Source organism: Dermochelys coriacea, chromosome 14 (assembly GCF_009764565.3).
Source record: "Dermochelys coriacea isolate rDerCor1 chromosome 14, rDerCor1.pri.v4, whole genome shotgun sequence".
Taxonomy (NCBI): Eukaryota; Metazoa; Chordata; order Testudines; family Dermochelyidae; genus Dermochelys; species Dermochelys coriacea.
The window spans coordinates 26851308-26872620 of NC_050081.1; the positions used below are offsets into that span (position 1 = coordinate 26851308).

At 52.3% G+C, this 21313-nt stretch overlaps 1 protein-coding gene across 5 annotated transcripts in view; it reads left to right on the forward strand.

Annotated features, from left to right (window-relative positions):
• The first annotated feature begins 371 nt into the window (after positions 1 to 371).
• GAS7 (growth arrest specific 7) overlaps positions 372 to 21313 on the forward strand; it is a 224225-nt gene continuing 203283 nt past the window's right edge. For 3 of the 5 annotated variants that reach the window (XM_038371403.2, XM_038371402.2, XM_043496444.1), the window contains exon 1: positions 384 to 623. In XM_038371403.2, the coding sequence (XP_038227331.1) occupies positions 441 to 623 (183 nt within the window). In that variant the 5' untranslated portion in view covers positions 384 to 440. Of the gene's footprint in view, positions 624 to 21313 lie in introns of all 5 variants that reach the window. The other 2 variants (XM_038371401.2, XM_043496449.1) reach the window with 2 other exon arrangements.

A 21313-nucleotide genomic window follows, 5' to 3' on the forward strand; every position in this document is an offset into this window, starting at 1 on the left:
GTCACTCACAGCTAACCCCAACATCCCCCCCACACCTTGGAGTCACTCAGCACCCCGATGCACCCCGATACATCCCATCACCCCCTCCCCAGTGCCACACACACCGGGGTGTCACTCCCAGCCACCCCCCCGACACCCCCCCCTTGGAGTCACAGCAACCCCGCCCGAGACACTCCCAGCTTGGAGTCACTCTCAGCGTCCCCGATCACCCAGCCCATCACCCCCACCCCGTGCTGTCACTCCCAGCCACACCCACAAACACACTCTGGACTCATTGCAGCCACCCCCAGCGTCCCATCGCCCCCCGCTGCCCCCGTGGGGTCACTCTACTCTCACCCGCCCCGACCCCCAGCCGAGTCACTGCCGGGGGGCGCGGCCCGGGGGCGGCTCGCGCTCGCTCCGCTCCGCTCTGCCAGCGCCGGGCAGCTCGGCGGCGCAGCATGTCGGGCTCGCGCTGCCAGACGCTCTACCCCTTCTCCGGGGAGCGGCACCGGCAGGGGCTGCGCTTCGCCGCCGGGGAGCTGCTCACGCTGCTGCAGGTGCCGGACGGCGGCTGGTGGGAAGGGCAGAAGGAGGACGGGCTGCGCGGCTGGTTCCCGGCGAGCTACGTGCAGCTGCTGGAGGTAGGAGACCGGCGGCTCCGAGTGCCTGGCGCGAGAGGCTCGGGCCGCGAGGCGGGGCGGGGTAGGAGGGGAGTGTGGGGAGAGGGGGAAGGGGCTCAGGAAGGGAGTGAGGGGGGAAGGGGCTCAGGAGAGGAGTTGGGGGAGTGTGGGGCTCGGGGAGCAGGGGCAAGTGCAGGGTGGGGGGAAGGGGCTCAGGAGCGGAGTTGGGGGAGTGCGGGGCTTGGGGAGCAGGGGCAAGTGCAGGGTGGGGGGAAGGGGCTCAGGAGCGGAGTTGGGGGAGTGTGGGGCTTGGGGAACAGGGGCAAGTGTAGGGTGGGGGAAGCGGCTCAGGAGAGGAGTTGGGGAAGTGCGGGGCTTGGGGAGCAGGGGCAAGTGCAGGGTGGGGGGAAGGGGCTTAGGAGAGGAGTTGGGGGAGTGTGGGGCTTGGGGAGCAGGGGCAAGTGCAGGGTGGGGGGAAGGGGCTCAGGATAGGAGTTAGGGGAGTGCAGGGCTTGGGGAGCAGGGGCAAGTGCAGCGTGGGGGGCTCAGGAGGGGAGTGCGGGGTGAGGGAGGAAGGAGCTCAGGAAGGGAGTGAGGGGGGAAGGGGCTCAGGAGAGGAGTTGGGGGAGTGTGGGGCTTGGGGAGCAGGGGCAAGTGCAGGGTGGGGGGAAGGGGCTCAGGAGAGGAGTTGGGGGAGTGTGGGGCTCGGGGAGCAGGGGCAAGTGCAGGGTGGGGGGAAGGGGCTCAGGAGCGGAGTTGGGGGAGTGCGGGGCTTGGGGAGCAGGGGCAAGTGCAGGGTGGGGGGAAGGGGCTCAGGAGCGGAGTTGGGGGAGTGTGGGGCTTGGGGAGCAGGGGCAAGTGCAGAGTGGGGGGCTCAGGAGGGGAGTGTGGGGATAGGGAGGAAGGAGCTCAGGAAGGGAGTGAGGGGGGAAGGGCTCAGGAGAGGAGTTGGGGGAGTGCGGGGCTTGGGGAGCAGGGGCAAGTGCAGGGTGGGGGGAAGGGGCTCAGGAGCGGAGTTGGGGGAGTGTGGGGCTTGGGGAGCAGGGGCAAGTGCAGGGTGGGGGGAAGGGGCTCAGGAGCGGAGTTGGGGGAGTGCGGGGCTCGGGGAGCAGGGGCAAGTGCAGGGTGGGGGGAAGGGGCTTAGGAGAGGAGTTGGGGGAGTGTGGGGCTTGGGGAGCAGGGGCAAGTGCAGGGTGGGGGGAAGGGGCTCAGGATAGGAGTTAGGGGAGTGCAGGGCTTGGGGAGCAGGGGCAAGTGCAGCGTGGGGGGCTCAGGAGGGGAGTGCGGGGTGAGGGAGGAAGGAGCTCAGGAAGGGAGTGAGGGGGGAAGGGGCTCAGGAGAGGAGTTGGGGGAGTGTGGGGCTCGGGGAGCAGGGGCAAGTGCAGGGTGGGGGGAAGGGGCTCAGGAGCGGAGTTGGGGGAGTGCGGGGCTTGGGGAGCAGGGGCAAGTGCAGGGTGGGGGGAAGGGGCTCAGGAGCGGAGTTGGGGGAGTGTGGGGCTTGGGGAACAGGGGCAAGTGTAGGGTGGGGGAAGCGGCTCAGGAGAGGAGTTGGGGAAGTGCGGGGCTTGGGGAGCAGGGGCAAGTGCAGGGTGGGGGGAAGGGGCTTAGGAGAGGAGTTGGGGGAGTGTGGGGCTTGGGGAGCAGGGGCAAGTGCAGGGTGGGGGGAAGGGGCTCAGGATAGGAGTTAGGGGAGTGCAGGGCTTGGGGAGCAGGGGCAAGTGCAGCGTGGGGGGCTCAGGAGGGGAGTGCGGGGTGAGGGAGGAAGGAGCTCAGGAAGGGAGTGAGGGGGGAAGGGGCTCAGGAGAGGAGTTGGGGGAGTGTGGGGCTTGGGGAGCAGGGGCAAGTGCAGGGTGGGGGGAAGGGCTCAGGAGAGGAGTTGGGGGAGTGCGGGGCTTGGGGAGCAGGGGCAAGTGCAGGGTGGGGGGAAGGGGCTTAGGAGAGGAGTTGGGGGAGTGTGGGGCTTGGGGAGCAGGGGCAAGTGCAGGGTGGGGGGAAGGGGCTCAGGATAGGAGTTAGGGGAGTGCAGGGCTTGGGGAGCAGGGGCAAGTGCAGCGTGGGGGGCTCAGGAGGGGAGTGCGGGGTGAGGGAGGAAGGAGCTCAGGAAGGGAGTGAGGGGGGAAGGGGCTCAGGAGAGGAGTTGGGGGAGTGTGGGGCTTGGGGAGCAGGGGGAAGTGCAGGGTGGGGGGAAGGGGCTCATGAAGGGAGTGCAGGGTTGGAAGGGAAGGAGATACACGAGCATCAGCCTAGGTCCTAGGAGGGAAGGATTGCACAAGTGGGGCCCTTTGATGGAACATACATGAAAAACGCTTGGTGCTGTACGAATCTGGTGGCTTCGTGCAGGTGGCTAGCTCAGGATGGAGCTGTTGCCTTCCCCAGACCCTCTGGCCATTTGCCATTGGCTCTTCTCACACTCCCTAACCTGTGTGCAGGGCTGAGCCCTGGCAGAGCAGTGTTGCCAGCTTGTGGCCCAGGCCTTCCCAGCACTGGAGGAGAGAGGACACCTGGGGTTAAGGGTCTTGTTAAAGGTGCTAATCACCAGTTGTATCCCAACTCTGCCCACACCAGTTGTGTGTTTATTAATATCACTTTTCACAGCAAGACCTGGATAATTAAGACCTGGATGGGGTGGGGATTGAGGCAGTGCGGGGGCCAGGGAAGATGGATGCAGGGCTGGGGGAGGTAGCAGAGGCCAGGTGCAATGGATGCCCCCCCCCCCCCAGCTACTGCATGGTTGGAGGTTGAGGATCGGTGGCTGGAGGTCAGCACCTGCTGCTGTGTGGTCAGGCCTGGGGATCGGCACCCACTGCCATGTGGCCGGGGGTTAGCACCAAGGGTTGGTGCTTGGGGTCCAGGAGCAGGAGCCTGCTGCCATGTGACTGGGGCAAGGGGTAGGTATTGGAGTCCAGGGGTTGGCGTCCACTGTCATGTGACCAGGGCCAAGGATTGGTGCCTACGGCCAGCACCCGCTCGAGCCCAGGGTCGACATCCAGGAGCAGTGTCTGGTGTCAGTGGCCAGGGCTGGGGGTCGGAGTGTGTGGCAAGGGGTTGGCGCGTGGGGCCAGCAGCCGCCACCAGGGGTGGCACTTGGGGTCCACACCTGCTGCTGTGTAGCCAGGGCTAGGGGTTGGGATCCAGCACCTGCTCCTGCTGGAGTCTGAGGCCGGGGATCTGCATCCAGGGCCAGCAGCCAGGGCTGGGAATCTGCACCCAGGGTCGGCAGCCAGGGTCAGCGACCATGGCTGGGGGTCGGAGTGTGCTGCTGTGGATCAGCACCTGGGGACGGTGGCTGCCGCCGGGGTTGGGGGCTGACGCCATAAATGAGAGCCGGGGATTGGAGCCTGCAGCTACGCGGCCAGGGGTTGGAGCCTAAAGACCTGTGGTTGAAGGCCAGGGCTGCAAGGCCAGAGCTGGGGGTCAGTGCCCCAAACCCCGTGTCCAGAGCTGGCTGTTGGCGCCTGAAGCCCCATGACTGGAGTCTTGGTCTGCAGCCAGGCTCCTTAAGTCCCCACTGCCCAACCACCCCAGGGCTAAAGCGTGAGCCCCCCTAAGTCCCCCTTCCTCCCAGGTCGAGAACTCACCTTGCTCTTTCAGCATTGTTCCCCACCTGTTTCCAGAGATGATGCAGAGCGGCGCATCTAGGAGCCACAGGGAGGGAGGGAAAGGAGCTGATGCTTTGCCCTGCCCCCCTCCCCATCACCACCCAGGAAACCCCCTGAGGGCCGCATGTGAGAAATGCTCATTTCTTTAAAACCCTTTCACCTTTAGTATGTTCCACACCTTGCTGAAGTCAATAGTTGCCGTCACCGTGCAATGCAGTGATATCTCAACACCCCAGTAATGCAGTGCTGGGAGCTCACTAAGGGCATTTATTCAACTCATGTCTATAGTAAAGCTGTATTTCACAGTGCTTTGTATGAGGCCTTTCCTCCTGGGTTAGGGAGCCTCCCAGTTGCATCTGCTGCATAAGTATGTACTCCTCAGTGGTGAGCTTGTTCGCATCCAGATCCATGCCCTCAGGTCAGATCTGATTTGCCCTGGGTTCATTATTGTGTTATATAGAGTCTTGGGGTCCATATGACCTCCTGCTTGGTTAGAAATGTGTGTGTCTTTCCCTGGCTAGTGCTGCATATGCTAACAATGACAACCTGCCACTAACACAAGAACTCTTTGGCGAATGGAAACACCCCCTTCATAGCAGGTATTTCCATCTTTGTCACTAACATTGACATTTGCTTCCACCACCCCAGATCCAAGCCGTCTTCAGGGCTGTCCAATTTCAGATTTTAGTCCTGCCCTGAAAACCAGCTTCAAGTACACCTCACCACCAAACACTCATGTTATCTGATTTGCAATAGCTGAAGAGCTACTGAGAAATTCTGAGAGTTGTGTGTCTGTGTATGTGGTGGTGTAAATACAGGAGCTGATTTGTGTGGCCACATGTGACCCTGGGAAACTCCCTCCTTACCCATGGCCCTGGTGTAGGGGCTGAGCTGAGGGCAGAAGAAGGCTTGGCCCTCAGGACCACTCTCATTTATGCCAAGGACTGTGGTGGCCCCTTTGAAGGGTGTAGAGACGACGTAAAATGCTTGGGCTATGCTATGATATGTCCCCAGGAGCTGTCACCTGTTGTGTCGGATTGTTTTCTAGGAAATATTCCCCTCAGAGCTGAATAGCGATGTGATTGTGGTATAGATCAGCTTCCGTATGAGGAGAGATTAACAAGACTGGGACTTTTCAGCTTGGAAAAGAGGCGACTAAGGGGGGATATGATAGAATCATATATCTATAAAATCATGAGTGGTATAAAGTAAATAAGGAAGTGTTATTTACTCCTTCTCATAATACAAGAACAAGAGGCCACCAAATGAAATTAACAGGTAGCAGGTTTAAAACAAACACAAGGAAGTATTTTTTCACACAACACACTGTCAACCTCTGGAACTCCTTGCCAGAGGGTGTTGTGAAGGCCAATACTATAACGGGGTTCAAAAGGGAGCTAGATAGATTCATGGAAGATAGGTCCATCAGTGGCTATTAGCCAGGATGGGCAGGAATAGTGTCCCTAGCCTTTGTTTGCCAGAAGCTGGGATGGGGTGATAGGGCATGGATCACTTGATGATAACCTGTCTGTTCATTCCCTTTGAGGCACCTGCCATTGTCCACTGTCAGATGACAGGATCCTGGGCTTGATGGACCTTTGGTCTGACCCAGTATGGCCGTTCTTATGTCCTTGAGGTAGCAGAGTGTGCTACTCTGAATCCTATTTGTGTGTGTTTCATGCATGGGAGAAGACATTTACACAATAGCAGTGTCTCAAAGGGGTTGTTTAAACGTACGTTTCAGTGTCTGCTTTTCTGATTTGTGTTTAGTCAGAAATCCCTTATATAAGAAGCAGCAGCAGCATATGCAAATTCTGCATCACTGAAAATTGTCAGCACTTTTTATATCTACTGTCATCTCCCCTAGCTGCAAATCTTTGTATGGAGCAGAACGTGTCTTCCAACAATGCTGGAGATGGCTTGGGAAGCTTCCTTGGCCAGCAGCCAGCTCTGGACCAAGAACTGTCCCATTATTTTGCCTTCATTGGATGGCACTTTCACACACTGATTTGCCTTCATTGGGTGGCACTTTCACAATGTGTAAAAAGCAATACAAAGCACTTGTAAGGCCTCTGCAACCTGTTTGTCAGCTGTCTAGTGGGGAGTAACAGTACAGAGAATTTGTGTGTGGAGTGGAAAGTGCAGTGGCTATGTGGCTTCATTCTTGCCTTATGGCACTCCATATCCATCTCATTACCCTCTGCAGCCTTAATATAGTGGCTGAGCTGCAGGTGGCCAAGGAATAGGACGTGGGAGACAGCTTCTGCCCATGACTTGTGACTTAGTTACCAACGTGTTTAAGACTTATGTAGGTGCCTAAGGAACAATGCATGCTGTGCCCGGAGTCTCTGGTGCTTTGGGGCAGCAGTAACTCTCTCATCACAGTGTTTTCAATCCAGGGGCTGAAAACACCTTACTGTCAGGGAGGCCAGCCATCACAGCACGGCTGGGGGGTTTGTGGGGGGCACAGGCCAGCTGAAACGTACGGTCCTGGGTCTTGACAAGAATTGCAGTCTGTCCGTGGGCTGGCTCCAGCAGGAAGTAGAAGGGAAGAGCGCAGGACTGGTCTTTCTCCTGACCTCTTTTACCAAAGACAGAGAGAGGATGCAAGTTTGAGGGGAATATATTCAAAGTGCCTCACTGATGTGGGAGCCAGACTCCCACTGGCTTCCAGGGAGTCCCAGGTTCCTAAGCACCTAAGTCATTTCTGAAAATGGATCTTGGGCTTCCAAGTCACTCAGGTGCTTTTGAAAATGTTCCACTAAGCAACGGTCTGCATGTGCACTGAAGCAAAGCCAGTAGCCTGGCAAAGGCAGGGCCAGCCTGCCCAGAAAGGTAATCTCAACAGAAGCAGATGTCAGGAATTCAGTCCTGTCTGCCCTGCCCTGCCCTGCCAGACACAAGGCACATTAGATTTACCTGCTAAACCCTCCAAACCTAGCATAATCCAGGCAAAGAACCAGGGGAGAATGAGCAGCCATGCTGTGCTCCTGGGACGTGTGTGCCCACTGCTATCAGATACTACAGTTTTCAGTGTCTTTTAGCAAGAAAAATGTGGGCTAAATGTCTTTATCAGAGGTGTTTTGATATCATGATGATGGGCTTGGTATAGGAACCTAAATAGCACTGAATTGACTGGATAGTTCATACAGCAAGACTTAACCTGTTCCTTCTAAAAATTCCACATGTTAAGTTTCCAAAAAATTGTTACACAGTATGTGCAAACGATCCAGCCAGTGGTGCAGCTTTGGGTTTCTTAGTATATTCAAAGGTTTATAGTAAGGTTTCAAACACTTTCACACCAAATCTCTTTCTAGGCTGTCTTGTCCCTCTCCATCTGGGGCCAGCCCTCACTCAAACCATCTTCAGACTAATCGTTATTCCTTTATTTGGATTTCTTTAAAACACCAGCCCTATCCCCATCCTAAGCTGGGGCCCCCTTGAAGGACAAAACGTTCAGACAAAACCTGCTTTATATTAAGCAGCAGCCAACATGACCTTCTACACAAAGGAACCAATAAAGAAAAAGAATCCACCCTCCCAAAAAATCCCTCTTGAGTCCTAGGAGCCCCATGAATAAAGGTGGTCCTTCCAGTGTGCTCTGCTGGCTCCAGCACCGTGGGTCGATGACAGACTATGCAGGGAGAAGGCTCCAATGTTGAGGGCCACTCATGGAGAACATCCTGTTGGCAGCTCCCTCTTCCACACTGAAGGAAATCCAGTTGGAGCATTCCATTATCTTCAGCAGTGGCAGGGTGGCATGGGCAGAGGTGTATCTCAGGGAAGCGGGGTGGCACAGGGGAGGTGTCTGGTGGGGTGGAACGGGGAGGTGTGTGGCACGGTGACATGGGGGAGGAGTATCTCAGGGAGGGCCACCTGGCCATAGGCAGTGGCAGGAGAGACAGTCTGTTTCCTTCCCTTGCTGGCAGGCTGGGGCTGGGGATTGTTCCTTCCTGAGTCTCTCCTGCAGACTGAGGTTACAGACAGGCCAGTAGCTGGGCCTGGCAGTGCTGGGCTGGCTGGCTGGCTGCAGGGAGCGCCTCCTCTCTGTGCGGGGCAGGAGCTGGGCTATCCCAGCTGCCCTCCTGCTGTTCCAGCATCGGGGCTCTGCAAAGTGTCAGAGAGTGCTTGCAGTCTGCCTGGCTGTCTTCTGCCTCTTGCTAGATGCTGCGGTTGCTGTTTTCTCCCCTTCTCCATTGGCTGAGGGAGGAGGCTTGCCAGGATGTTTGGGGGTTGCATCCCCCTCCCCTCCCGCCTGCTGCTGGGGGAAGTCTGCAGCACCGGGGCTCTGTGGTAAAGCCCATGGGGCGAGCTACAGCTGCTCGAGGAGTTATTTTGGGGAAGTTCTCTGGCCTGTGCTGTGCAGAAGGTTGGACTAGTTGATCACAGTGCTCCCTTCTGGCCTTAGTCTATGAATGTTATTGGGTCAAGGAAAGCTCCCTCTATTGCAGTCATGAGACAGGGCTGGAGGTGAACGGGAGTATATGTAGGCTGGATTAACTGTATGACTAGTCTTGGCTATGCAGTGTGACTTTGGAGAATTTGGGAGACCCAGGCTTGTGTGCAGTTCTGGGCAGCTGCTTTGCGTCTTGCCCTGGGCTCTGGTACTCAGCTTTTTTTTTTTACTGATCGTGTGGGAAGCTAATTATCCCCTGCCAGTTCAACCTACAGAATCATAGAGGGCAGCGCACAGAAGGGGAAGTGAGGGCAGGTATATGATTGTCAAATGAACAGAACCATTATATAGAAATGAATGCAGCGACATCACTACCCATTCCAGAAGCGTTAGTTGTAGGGTTCAAGGAAATGAAAGTACTAGAAATGGAAACTCACCAGGGACTGAAATTCAGCCTTGGAATTTATGCAACAGAGATTTTCAGAATGTTGATAAAAACCAAACCAAGCCATGCAAATGCTCAGCACTGGGTGATCAAAGGGGAAGAGCAGTCCCTGCCCACAAAGGTTATGCTCTATGGGCTCGAGCCTGCTGGGCTGGCTAAGTAACCAGACGGTGGCACAAGGTCAGCAGCTCCTAGGCAGCCTCAGCATATTAGCTGCTCCTGATATTACCAGTTTAAGTGACGTTAAGCTACTTTGCTCAGTAACTGTGTGGATCTACAATTTATGTCAGATTAGAAATACTTACATCTGGATAACCAGCTCAGTACAAGGCAAAGCGAAGCATCAGCAGAGCTGAGTTCAAATCCCTGCTATGCCACCAACTTATTTCATGAATGTGTCCAAAACACTTGAACAATCTCACTTTAATTTTCCTAAATGTAAATATGGAGGGAAATTAGCTGCCTTTGCTTCCATCGATCTCCTACAGATTTATAAACCAAGTGCTGTGTTAGTAATGTTATCATCATGTTCTCAAAACACATGCATTTCCCTTCGCTTTGATAGTACTGCAGCACTCCCTTCTTGTGTTAGAAGCACAGGCAAGCCAGAGCACAATATATCAGAGTAATGTGGGGGCGGCTGGGCGTGGTGAGGGTGACTCCAAGTGCTGTCAGGAATACAGCACAGCAAACCTTTGCATGATAGCATGGGTGAGGTCTAATAAGGATTTGTAAGTGGTCGGTGACAAGTCATAGCTGTTTTTGCAATGGCATTCTTGGATTTAACTGAAGATTTTATAGTATGTAAATCAGAGCTATTGAAGTGTGATAGAAATACTAGCATACAGCAGCATCCCAGCCATGTAGTGGGTATGCTGCAGACCCCAGGAAAATGTGCAAGGGTTTGTTTAGAGGAAGCACACTCCACACGGAAGCAATGTTTGTAGTTAAGATTGCACAAGCATTTCCATTGTAATGGGTCTTTCACCAATATCTTTAACTTTAATCTTTCAGTCTGAAACGTCGCACATTCTGCATATTGAGCACAAACCATTAGAGGCTCTCATGTTCAAAGACAGTGGTAAAATGCTGTTTTGCCATTACAAAAACAGTGTTTGCTCCATATTTTTAAGGGTCTAAGGCCCCAGTAGGACATGACAGACACATGACATTTGTACAGTTATTGTTCCCATGTCATAGATGTAGCTAGCACTGACCTGGTGAAAATTGGTTAGGTTTGGTTTGGCTGAGTTACATGGATTAGTTAGGTACCATGTGCATCAACACTGGCTGTTGTTACACTACAATAGAGTACTGGCCACTGACCATTGACTTTGCGTGCATGTGCCTACGTACTCCAGGTGAACAGATCTGAAGGGGCTTCTACACGCTGGGTGGAGGTCTCTTTGGGAGACTGCTTACTCCTTCTGTATGAGGTGAGAGCGCTGCAGGAGCGTGGGTTCATGTGTGCAGAGCTTGTGTGGGTGACAAACTACCTCTCTGTTGCAAATAGTTGCACACAGTGGAATTTATTTCTTCACTTTTGTAAACACATTAGGAAACTCCATTCAAAAACTACATGAACATTAAGATTGCAAAGTGACACACTTGAAAGTCCGGAAATGGCAAAGATCACTTCTGCAGCCTCAATTCTGCTACTTGTGTGTATGTATTAGGATTAGGGTGCAGTCTTTAAATAACTTGATCAGAGACTATTTTTTCCGACCAGATTGACCTGTCTCACTCATATGGAGTTTGCGTTGCAACGAGGCTGGGATCCAGAATAATACTCCCTAGTTCAGTGGTTTGAGCATTGGCCTGCTAAACCCAGGGTTGGGAGTTCAATCCTTGAGGGGGCCATTTAGGGATCTGGGGCAAAAATTGGGGATTGTGCCTGCTTTGAGCAGGGGGTTGGACTAGATGATCTCCTGAGGTCCCTTCCAACCCTGATATTCTATGATTCTATGATTCCCTCATTCAGCAAGGGTCAGTGAATGAAATAAGGTTCCATTTGGCTGCTGCCTCATTCAGTGCAGTAGGCTGGTGGTATATGGTGGCTACACATCAGACAATAAGTGTACAGATAAACCTGCCTCAGTCTCTGAGCTCTGTCTCTCTTGTGCACTGAATGAGGCAGAAGAAAATAGTATGTGGTCATGCAATTCAAGACTGTGTCATCATGTACGTATACAAAGTGGCAAGGGCAACTCTATTGCTGGCCTGTCCTAACTTTGAGCGCCTGAAATTGCAACTTTAACAGCATTAATTGCATCTAGCTATCTATATGTGTAGCGCCCCAGTCCACCAAATTACCTCCTTTAGTGCCCATCTCCTTACTGGTTCTGATGGACAGGTCTGGGTTCATCTGGATCCCACCTCCAGTTCAGCAAGGTGTAATTTCCTTATTTTCTTCCCATGTGAACTTATTTGGTGATGCCTCCACCCCCCCGTTGCTCCTTTCTGGCAGGGTCACCGGGGCAGGTTGGAAGAAAAATTGTAATTCCAGGTTACCCCCTGCTTTCTTGCCACATAGAGACTCCCAAGAAATAACACCAACACACACAATATATTCAATAGAGTAATTATAATAAATGGGTTGTAAATATAACACAACAGGGTAAAACACAAGTCTTAGGGTCACCGGTGCCCACACTGTTAAAACCCATGAATTTCCCCAGTCATGTGATCTGAGATAGCAAGAGTAAATTTGTGTCCCATTGATATGCATCCTTGAAGGGACCCTTGATTGACCTGTGCCAAAGATATCTTCTGTAGCAGCAATAAGCAACTTGGGTGACTTGGTTCAGTCCTGCCCAAGGACTCGCAAGTGGGATAAGAGGGTGAGCCCCTCTGCAGGTTTAATAGGCAGCAGGTAATGAAATCCCCAAACCCTTTTCCTTGGTCTGAGGACACAGTTTAGGGAGCAGGGGTCTCACAAACAATTCCCCTGACTAGCTAAGTGAAAGATGGTGCACTCAAAACTCCCTGAGTGATCCTTGGGTTCAGAGATGGCTCTGGACTCTTCAGCCACTGATGATCACAGCTGGCAGGTGTCCTCTTCATGCAGGAATCAGGCTGCTTCTGTCCCCAAAGTTTCCCCTCTCCACAAAGGGGTGCAGGGCTCAGGTAGTAATTACAATAACTCTGCTAAAACTGCTCACTCCAGACTCTTACACCAGCACTCAGCCACATGCCCGGCAGGCAGGCAGCCCTGAGTTAGCACCAGAGCAGCACTTGTCATGTGGTGACGGGTTTATCTAGGCACTGGAGGGCAACTCCCCTGGCTGGGGAGGGGGGGAGTTTTCCAAACAAAACTCTGTACACTGGGTGTTACCTTGAACAGGGAAAGGACCCAGCTAACGGGTTGCTGCCTGGCACCCAGAGGCCGGTTCTCAGGGGACCCTGATGCACCCTGGGACTCACCTGCTCACCCACAGCCAGTCCTGCCCTTTCAGTGGCTGGCTCCAGACCCCACAAAATGGCTTCTCCTCTCTCCCAGTGCTCCTGGGGATGGGCGTCTCCCTGAGGATCTGCCTGTTGGGCAGGATAGCTCTTCTTCCCAGGCTTTTACTTGTCAATCATTCAACTCTAACCCCCCACCCAGACACTTGCCCGCCTCTGAGCAGGCAGCTGGTGGCCATCCAGGCACCGTGCCATGCTCCCCTGAGGTGACAGGGCCCATCACTCTGACTTGCGGCTCTCCTCTCTCCCTCTTGGTTGCCCAGTAGACTGAGTCTGCTCTTGGCCCCTTGCCCCCCAGTGACAGTGGACTACCAGCACACACAGACCCCGGGAAGCTCCTTGGGAGTTACATGTGTAATTTGTATTTCAGGTGGTGTGTAAATAAAGCTTTCGGGAGGATGGGAGCTGCTCGGTACTGATGAATTCTGAAAGTCTGGCCACTCCTTTTTGGTGCAGTCAGTTGGAATTTGGTGGGGTTTTGCTTTCTGGAGTCCTTTGATTTATATTTGTGTGGGTAAATAACTGGCCAATCAGTATTAATGAGATGTAGTAGTGATAAACTATACTACTGCTTTGATCCCTCCCCCGGCTGTTTGCTAAGGTGAGCATTTATTTAGTTTGCACAGCAATGGCATGTTATCAGGGCCCTACTTTCCTAAGTATGCACTTATACGGGGCTTGATTTTATTAGAGCGTGGTGCTTTGAACTGTGCTGACTGCTCTCAACTGACACTCTCATTGAGATTGCAGAGGTAAGCTGTTCTTTTATTAGGGCAAGCTCCCACACTTGTGGTTTTAACTCTGCATTACAGCAGCATGGCATAATAACCAGTTTTTATGGGAATCTTTGGGAATTTTGCATTTGTTTTCACTGTGGACAGAATCAGGGCTGTAACTGAGTGTGGTGAGGGAGTCATAGATTGTGTGTTACGGATTTCTGTACCTCTGTCTGTTTGCAGTAAGGTGTGGGGCATGGAGAGCACAACTGCTGAGCATGAGCTCATTCATTCAGCACTGCTGATTTGCACCTCAGGGCCAGTGGCTGTTCAGCTGCTCACTGCACCTACTTGCTGCCATTGTGGAGTAGCATACCACAGCGACATGTGTTTATCTTGAAAAATAAATGTATGATTTAATGGAGCTGGAATTTTTGTTTTGCCACTGTGCAACTGAGTGTAAAACATCACCTGGTAAAGGGTCATTGTGCCAGAAGCTTTATGTGTGTGAGAGACCTGGGATGATAGCTACCAGGGCAATGCTGATGGGTGTGCTTGCAGGTCCAGCTGAGGCCAGCTCTATACTACACACTTCTGCTGGCACAGCTCTGTCAGTTGGGGAATGATCCCTGACCAGCACAGCTGTGCCAGCGAACCCCTAGTGTAGATGCAATTATAGCAGCAAAACTGCCTCTTTATAGCTTGTTTTGCTCAGGGGACTGGAATAAATTTATCAGTAAAAAGCAGAGTTTTCTAGGTTTGGTGTTTTGTCCCATCTAGTGGCACCAAGACCACTTAGAGAGCAATTAATGAGTCTGCCCTACAGCTTAGCTAAGGGCCATGTGGCTTTTAGCTCATGTGGTAGAGGCTCACGCACTAAACTCCAGAGATACCAGGTTCAATCCCTCCTGCTGACAACCAGGGTTTGTTGGTGTTATGCTGGTATAAACTACGAGCACTTTGCTGGCACAGTACAGCACTCCTAGTAACAATGTAATTTATATCAGCGAAAAAAGTCCTTTGGCCAGTATAACTTATAGCAGTTCCCTGAACGAAATAAGCTATGCTGGTAAGAAGACACGTCGGGTATGTCTACACTTAAAATGCTACAACATCTCAGCTGCAGCGCCTCAGTGTACCACCTATGCCGGCTCTCCCATCAGCATAGGTACTCCACCTCCCTGAGAGGCGGTAGCTAGGTCAACAGCAGAATTCTTCTGTCAGCCTAGTGCTGTCTACACTGGGAGTTAGGTCAGCATTAGCTACATCTCTCGGGGGGTGGATTTTTCACACTTCTGAGGGATACAGCTATACTGATGTAAGCAGTGATGAGCTGCCAAAATCTTAACAACTTAATCACCCCACGAGGGGGTCGTTGCCCACCCCCACTCCCTGGGACTCCTGCCCCATCCAACCCCCTGCGATCCTTGATCCCCCCCAAGGACCCCTGCCTCATCCACCCCCTCCCCTGTCCCCTGACTGCCCCCAGAACTGGACAGGAGGGTCTCGTGGGCCACCGTAGTGGGTGCCCACTCCACTCCACCCCTAAGAGCCAGAGGGACCTGCCAGGGGGCGAGCTGGGGAGTCCCGGTGGTGCTTACTTGGGACAGCTCCCAGGAAGCTCCCTCTGACTCCTAGGGGTGGAGTAGCATAGCTGGGGGGGAGCAGGGGGAGCGGCTGCTCCCCCCAATGATCACATCAAAAGTGGTGCCTTAGGCGCCGGCTCCACGGGTGTTCTGGGGCTGGAGCACCCACGGAGAAAATTTGGTGGGTGCAGAGCACCCACTGGCAGCTCCCCGCCTGGCCCCAGCTCACCTCATCTCCGCTCCGCCTCCTCCCCTGAACGCACTGCCCTGCTCTGCTTCTCTGCGCCCCTCCCCTGGCTTCCCGCGAATCAGCTGTTCGGCGGGAAGCCTGGGAGGGCTGAGAAGCAGGCGGCAGCTTCATGCTCAGGCCGAGGGTGGTGGAGGTGAGCTGGGGCGGGGAGCAGTTCCCCTGAGCCCCCTCCCTCGGGGTTACCTGCTGCAGTGCGGGCGGCCCTCCTCACGCCCCCCCCCCCCCGCCTCAGCTCACCTCCGCCTCCCTGGGCCTGAGTGCGAAGCCACCGCCTGCTTCTCAGCCTGCTCCGGCTTCCTGCCGAACAGCTGATTCGCGGGAAGCCTGGGGTGGGGGGGTGGAGAAGCAGAGTGGGGTGGCGTGTTCAGGGGAGAAGGTGGACCGGAGATGAGGTGAGCTGGGGCCGGGTGCGGGGCGGGGAGCTGCCGGTGGGTGCTCTGCACGCACCAAATTTTCCCCATGGGTGCTCCAGCCCCAGAGCACCCGTGGAGTCGGCGCCTAAGGCACCACTTTTGATGTGATCATTGGGGGGAGCAGCCGCTCCCCCTGCTCCCCCCCAGCTATGCTCTCCACCCCTAGGAGTCAGAGGGACCTGCCGGATGCTTCCTGGGAGCTGTCCCAGGTAAGCACCACCGGGACTCCCCACCTTGCCCCCCTGGCAGGTCCCTCTGGCTCTTAGGGGTGGAGTGGGGTGGGATGGACACCCACTACGGTGGCCCACGAGACCCTCCTGCCCAGTTCTGGGGGCAGTCAGGGGACAGGAGAGGGGGGTCGATAAGGTAGGGGTCCTTGGGGAGGGGATCAAGGAACACGGGGGGGTTGGATGGGGCAGGAGTCCCAGGGGGTGGGGGTGGGCAACGACCTCCCCCCGTGGGGTGATTAAATTGTTAAGATTTTGGCAGCTCATCACTGCTTACATCAGTATGGATGTGGGAACCGGTTCCAGCTCACCACTGGGTGTAAGTTCCTAGTATAAACCAGGCCATATGCACTAGGGCTATGTCAGCAAAAACTCACCCTGCAGTGGACATAGGTATGCCAGCAAAACTTTTATGTGAAGACCAGGCCTAAATTACACATCTTACAAAATAAAAAGCACTTGGACAAAGCAGCCTAGAATCCAAAGGCCAGACCTGGGACTGAGCACTTCAGCTAGAAGATAAAGAGACCTCTGCACCTGGTTCCTCCATTGCTTGGATCATAGCTATCTTTGGTCCTAAGACTACAGGCTTCCATTGATGATCAGAGCAGAGAACTGTACACTGATCCCAGTGGTATCTCAGATTGTTTTATAATTTAGCATCTTGAATGGTAGATAACACCTAGGGGGCATAGGAACTAGTAATCTGTATTTTGTAGCAAGGCAGGCGTACATAGTGTGTAGGAACAAGGGAGTATCCGTTGGAATAGTTTTGAGCCCCCTAGTGGCCCTTGGCAAGAACTGTTAGTAATCGCTGTCCGTTCCCAGAAAACCATTTTTATGGCTGGGCTGCTGTAAGAAGAAGCTTTAGTCTTGTCTGAAGGCGCACGAAGCCAGCTCACGCAGCAGTGTGTGTATACCAAGGCCAGGCACGCTGCACACATTTAGTAAACATGGCCCTTTGGGTTGCACTGTGCCCATGCAGTTCCGTTATATCGTGTATTGTGTAAAGACACAAAAACTGGTGATGAGGTGGTGTCCTAATGACCGAATACTGAAACAGAGAGTGACTGCAAAGGCCCAGGGAATGTAAGAAGGAAACAGCAGCTTGGAACACTGGAACCATCAGTAAACTGCTCATTTAGGAAAAAATAGAAAAAGGGTTAAAATATCTGGCTGTTTGGGGGAAAGGGGCTTGTTTGATAGTCACGTATTGAGGACTGGTTTACTTCTGTCAAGAGACTGGCACCGTGTATAATCAGTAACAGTATAATTGAGGAGAAAAAGATGGTGTCTTTCACTGTGTGCAACTTTGTAACTTGCTTGTCATGCTTTCCATTGGAAGTGGCAGATAACAGTACTGGAGTGGAACCAGAGACTGTCTGTATGACACAAACTGAACCCTTGATAGTGATAAATGCCATGGTACAATGTAACTTTAAAATGACCTAGTGCTGGCTCAAGACCATGACATTATGATGAATGGATGGTCTGATGCACACAAACAACTGTTTCCATCAGATGTTGCTCCAGAAGAGCAGGTAAGTGTATCTCAAGGGTGCCTTCTGTGTGTCACTAGAGTGGTTATTCCTATGTAGCTCCAGTTCCATGTTCTCCAAAAATGATACAAAGGCCAGTTGGGAGTTGTAACAATGGAAGTCCTGGCCAGAGGTTTTGTGTCCTGGCCAGGGATTGGTACACAAACAGGAATTAGCAAACACTGTTAAGGTTGTCAGCAAGTACAACACATAACTAAACGTGCTCTGTTGGATCATTAGGAGTGGCCAGGTTCTCCAGGGCAGTGAATCCACATAGACTATGCTGGACTGTTTATGGCACAAATGTTTGTTTGCAGTAGTTGCCTATTTTAAATGGCCTGAAATATTCTATTTGAATTCCACTGGTTCCTTGTTGATGGCGGAAGTATTCAGACTCTTGTTTTCATGGATGAGGGTTTCTGCACAGATTGTAAGTGACAAAGGAACTAATTCACATCCACAGTGCTTCAGCTGTTTGTCAAAGCAAACGGTATCAAACGTGTCACATCAGCTCCTCAACATCCTGCCACAAATGGGTTAGCGGAGGAAAGATTTATCCAAACATTCAAGCAACTGATTCGGGCTGGGTAAGGTAACTTACAATACAAGGTTATAGGAATGCAACCCGTGCTACTACAAATCAGATGCCAGCTATGTTGTTTATAGGATATAATTTAAGGTCTTGCTGGGACTTGTTTAAGCCTCATCTACAGAGAGACACTGGTAAGAAGCAGGGTGATCAAATGGCCACAGCCATCCCTGATTGCACAGATTTCACGAGGGAGACAAGGTCTCAGAAGGAGATGAGCAAAATAATTAATGGCAATGTGGACTTCTGGAGTATTCTTTTTGAGATGGGATGAACAGTCCTGCACATGGGATCCAGACTAGGCTGCACGTTGATTTATATAATGGCAGTAGGATACTGTTCGTATTGTCTCACTCTTATTTGTTATGCTTGATAACACCTTGTTTAGGGGTGCTGGAACAATTTGTGTAGTGGGGGTGCCGAGAGCCATTGAACCAAACTGTATAGCCTGTATATGATGGAAACCACTTCAAGCTGGGGTGCGGTAGCACCCCAAGTTCCAGCCCTATGCCTTGTTTGCTGTTTGGATTGCAGCTGCACAGGTCTTTGTTGAATCATATACAAAGATTCCGAGGTCTTTTTCTGAATTGGTATAGTTTAGAAACCCAGTAAGGTGTCTGAGTAGTTCAAGTTTTCCCTCTCATGTGCCTTTATCACGATTGAATTTAGTTTTCCATCATGTTGCCCATTCACCTAGAATCACAGAAAAGCAGAGTTGGAAAGAGGTCATCTAGTGACCTGCTCTGAGGCAGGATTAAGTGTTCCTGGGCCATCCCTGACAGTTGTTTCTTTAACATGTTCCTAAACCCCTCCAAGGATGGTGATTCCATAACCTCCCTAGGTAGCATGTTCCAGTGCTTAACTATTCTTAGAAGTAGAAAGTTTTTTCCTAATATCTAACCTAAATCTCTCTTGTACAATTCCTACAGTCTCTGAGGTGAAATGACGAGTGCTTGGTCTAGAAGCAGCAGCCCCAGGATTTGGCAGGACCCTGGCTGCAGGGGGAGATGGAGAGAGAGGCATGTGAGGTGGTTGGGAGGGTAACAGAGCTGTGTGGTGGAGCTCACTGCGCTGGGAAATGGCAGGAATCTCAGTGTGTTTGGTTTGTGGAGGCAGTGGGACATGCAGGAGATGTGAGACTGAACACGGAGAGCCGTGACTTTAAGGATGAACAAACATGTCACTAAGGAAGGAACAGTCCAAAGCTGGGCTGATGAATTCAGTGCTGTTCACTCTCCCAGAGAAAGACGTCTGGGGCTTCCAATTTTTTTTTTTTTTAAAGTTGGTTGAAGAAATCTTTCCAGCACATGATTGGATGATTTCAAGTTTGCCAATGCAATTGACTGCCTGAGCAGCAGACTTGCTTCCCCTTCACCAGCTGTTTTATAATAGGACTAACTCATTATCTAAAGCCAAGTAATCACTTTCAATAGCAAGATTTAGATGAGAGCTCATGATTTACCCTGCTGCAGTATGTGCCACTGGCATTCACAGCGGTAATCCCGCTGTCGGATTGGGTTTCTGCTCTCAGCACTGCTCAGATATACCTTTTGTGAGTCTGGATAATTGCTTTGGGACGCCACCGCTATGGCATGCATGTGCCAGGTGGGTTAGTGATGATTCTCCAGACTCTGGATGGGGTGCAGATGATGCAGCAGATATGGCCTCTCAGGCAGCAGGCCTGGCAGGGTTCATGTTGGCACCATGCTGTTATCAATGGGTGCATGTTTAACAGCAGGGCCACAAGGAAGTGTGCAGTTCTGAGGCGCTCTGAGGAAGAGGGTGGGCTGTACATACCTGAGCAATGCCAGTCTCCAGCAAGCAGCTGTTCATTTGAAGAGGGGTGAGATAATTGAACTGAGGGGCCTTTCCTCTGAGCAGATCAGTCAGCCTTCTCTGTGTTTCCTTATCAGATTCTGGGCTCTGAAGTCTTTGAACAATAGGGCAGGCTGCCACCTGGATCTGGGTTGTTTCCTGATCCTGTGGCTTTCGTTCCAAAGAGCTTTCAACTAGTGGAAATGGCTGTCTTTTACTAGCTTTGCCCCTGGTGTTCATATGTGTCCTAGTGGTGCCGTGGGTATTGTGGGGGCTCAAGGCACAGGCAGTGTCAGAGAGAGGGGAACAGTGGGAGAGGACAGGAGCAATGACTGTTGTTGCCGTTTCCTATGGCAGCCCAGGGCCCACACCAGACTTCTGCACTTATCAGCCACCCAGCCAACAGCGGCCTGTGTTCTGAAGAGTAAGCCCAGATTAAAGAATTTTGGGGCTGTGTGCACTATGGAAATTGGGGATGTTGTATTAATTTAGATGGACTAAATGGGCCCGAAGAGTCAAAAAGTGTTAACATGACGCTTTAATTGTCTTAACATTAAACAGTTTTAAACAAGGTTTGGAATTTGGTCTACAGAGACCTCGCCTGCTCAGGACTAGTGAGACTCCACGTCCAGCTGCATGGGATTGGGGTGGGGGAAGACTTTTACCATGAATGCCTGGGATTCCATTGGCAAGAAATTCTTTGCTTCTGTGATTGTGATGAACAAATGCCATCACTTCAGACAGGAATCTGCTGCAGGTCATCAAGGGGAGGTGCTAATGTTCCCACAGGCCAAACCTGGTCTGAAGAGACAGAAGAGAGACTGGGTGATCCCTCCAGTAAGGGTTCCTGAGAATGAGATGGGCCCGTTCCCTAAAAATCTGGTTCAGATCAAATCCAATAGGGATAAAGAGACTGAGCTCTTCTACAGCATCACAGGGCAGGAGTGCAGATACCCCTCCCACAGACCTCGTTTTCATCGAGGAAGAGATGGGCTGGGTGAGAGATGGACAGAGAAGACACAAATACCGTGACAAGCACATCCCTTGAACCTTTTACTAAAGATACAGAAAAGAGGGGAAAAACAACTAAAGCCTTTGAAATGTAAAGTAAGGCTTTTATTTTAACAATCTCCCTTATTCCCTTTCCTTTTATCTGGAGAGAGCCTTTTGAAGGGACCTCCCATGTTTGACAGTCTCTTAGATTGTAATAACTGTCCTTTTGAGGAAAAAGAGAAGAAGTTAGTTGAGATGGGCTGGGGCTGCTATTGCTACTGCTGTTGAAGTCCAGTCACGTTTCCCAAAAGACAAAACCAGACAAACACACACGAAATGGGACAGAAAAGAACAGCAAAGAGAGAAAATGCAGCTTCTGTCTCTGGTGCTGACTCTCACCTGCAACCTCACTCCTGGAAAACCACAGGCCCAGCACATGGGCTTATCAGCCACTCCCAGACCTGGCAAACTTGTGCCAGCATCTTTTAGCTGCCTCTTTCTGGTCACAGGCTTTTACAGCAGGGTTGCAAATCACACTGATTTGGACAACTAAGCCAGGTCACATCCCAGGCAATTGTTGGGATTTAGCTGGAGCTAGTGGAGGTGGTGATGTCATCTGTGCCCCTCTCTTGGCCCAGACTAGTCAGCACATTTCTCAGGATCAGGATGACGAAGACCCAAT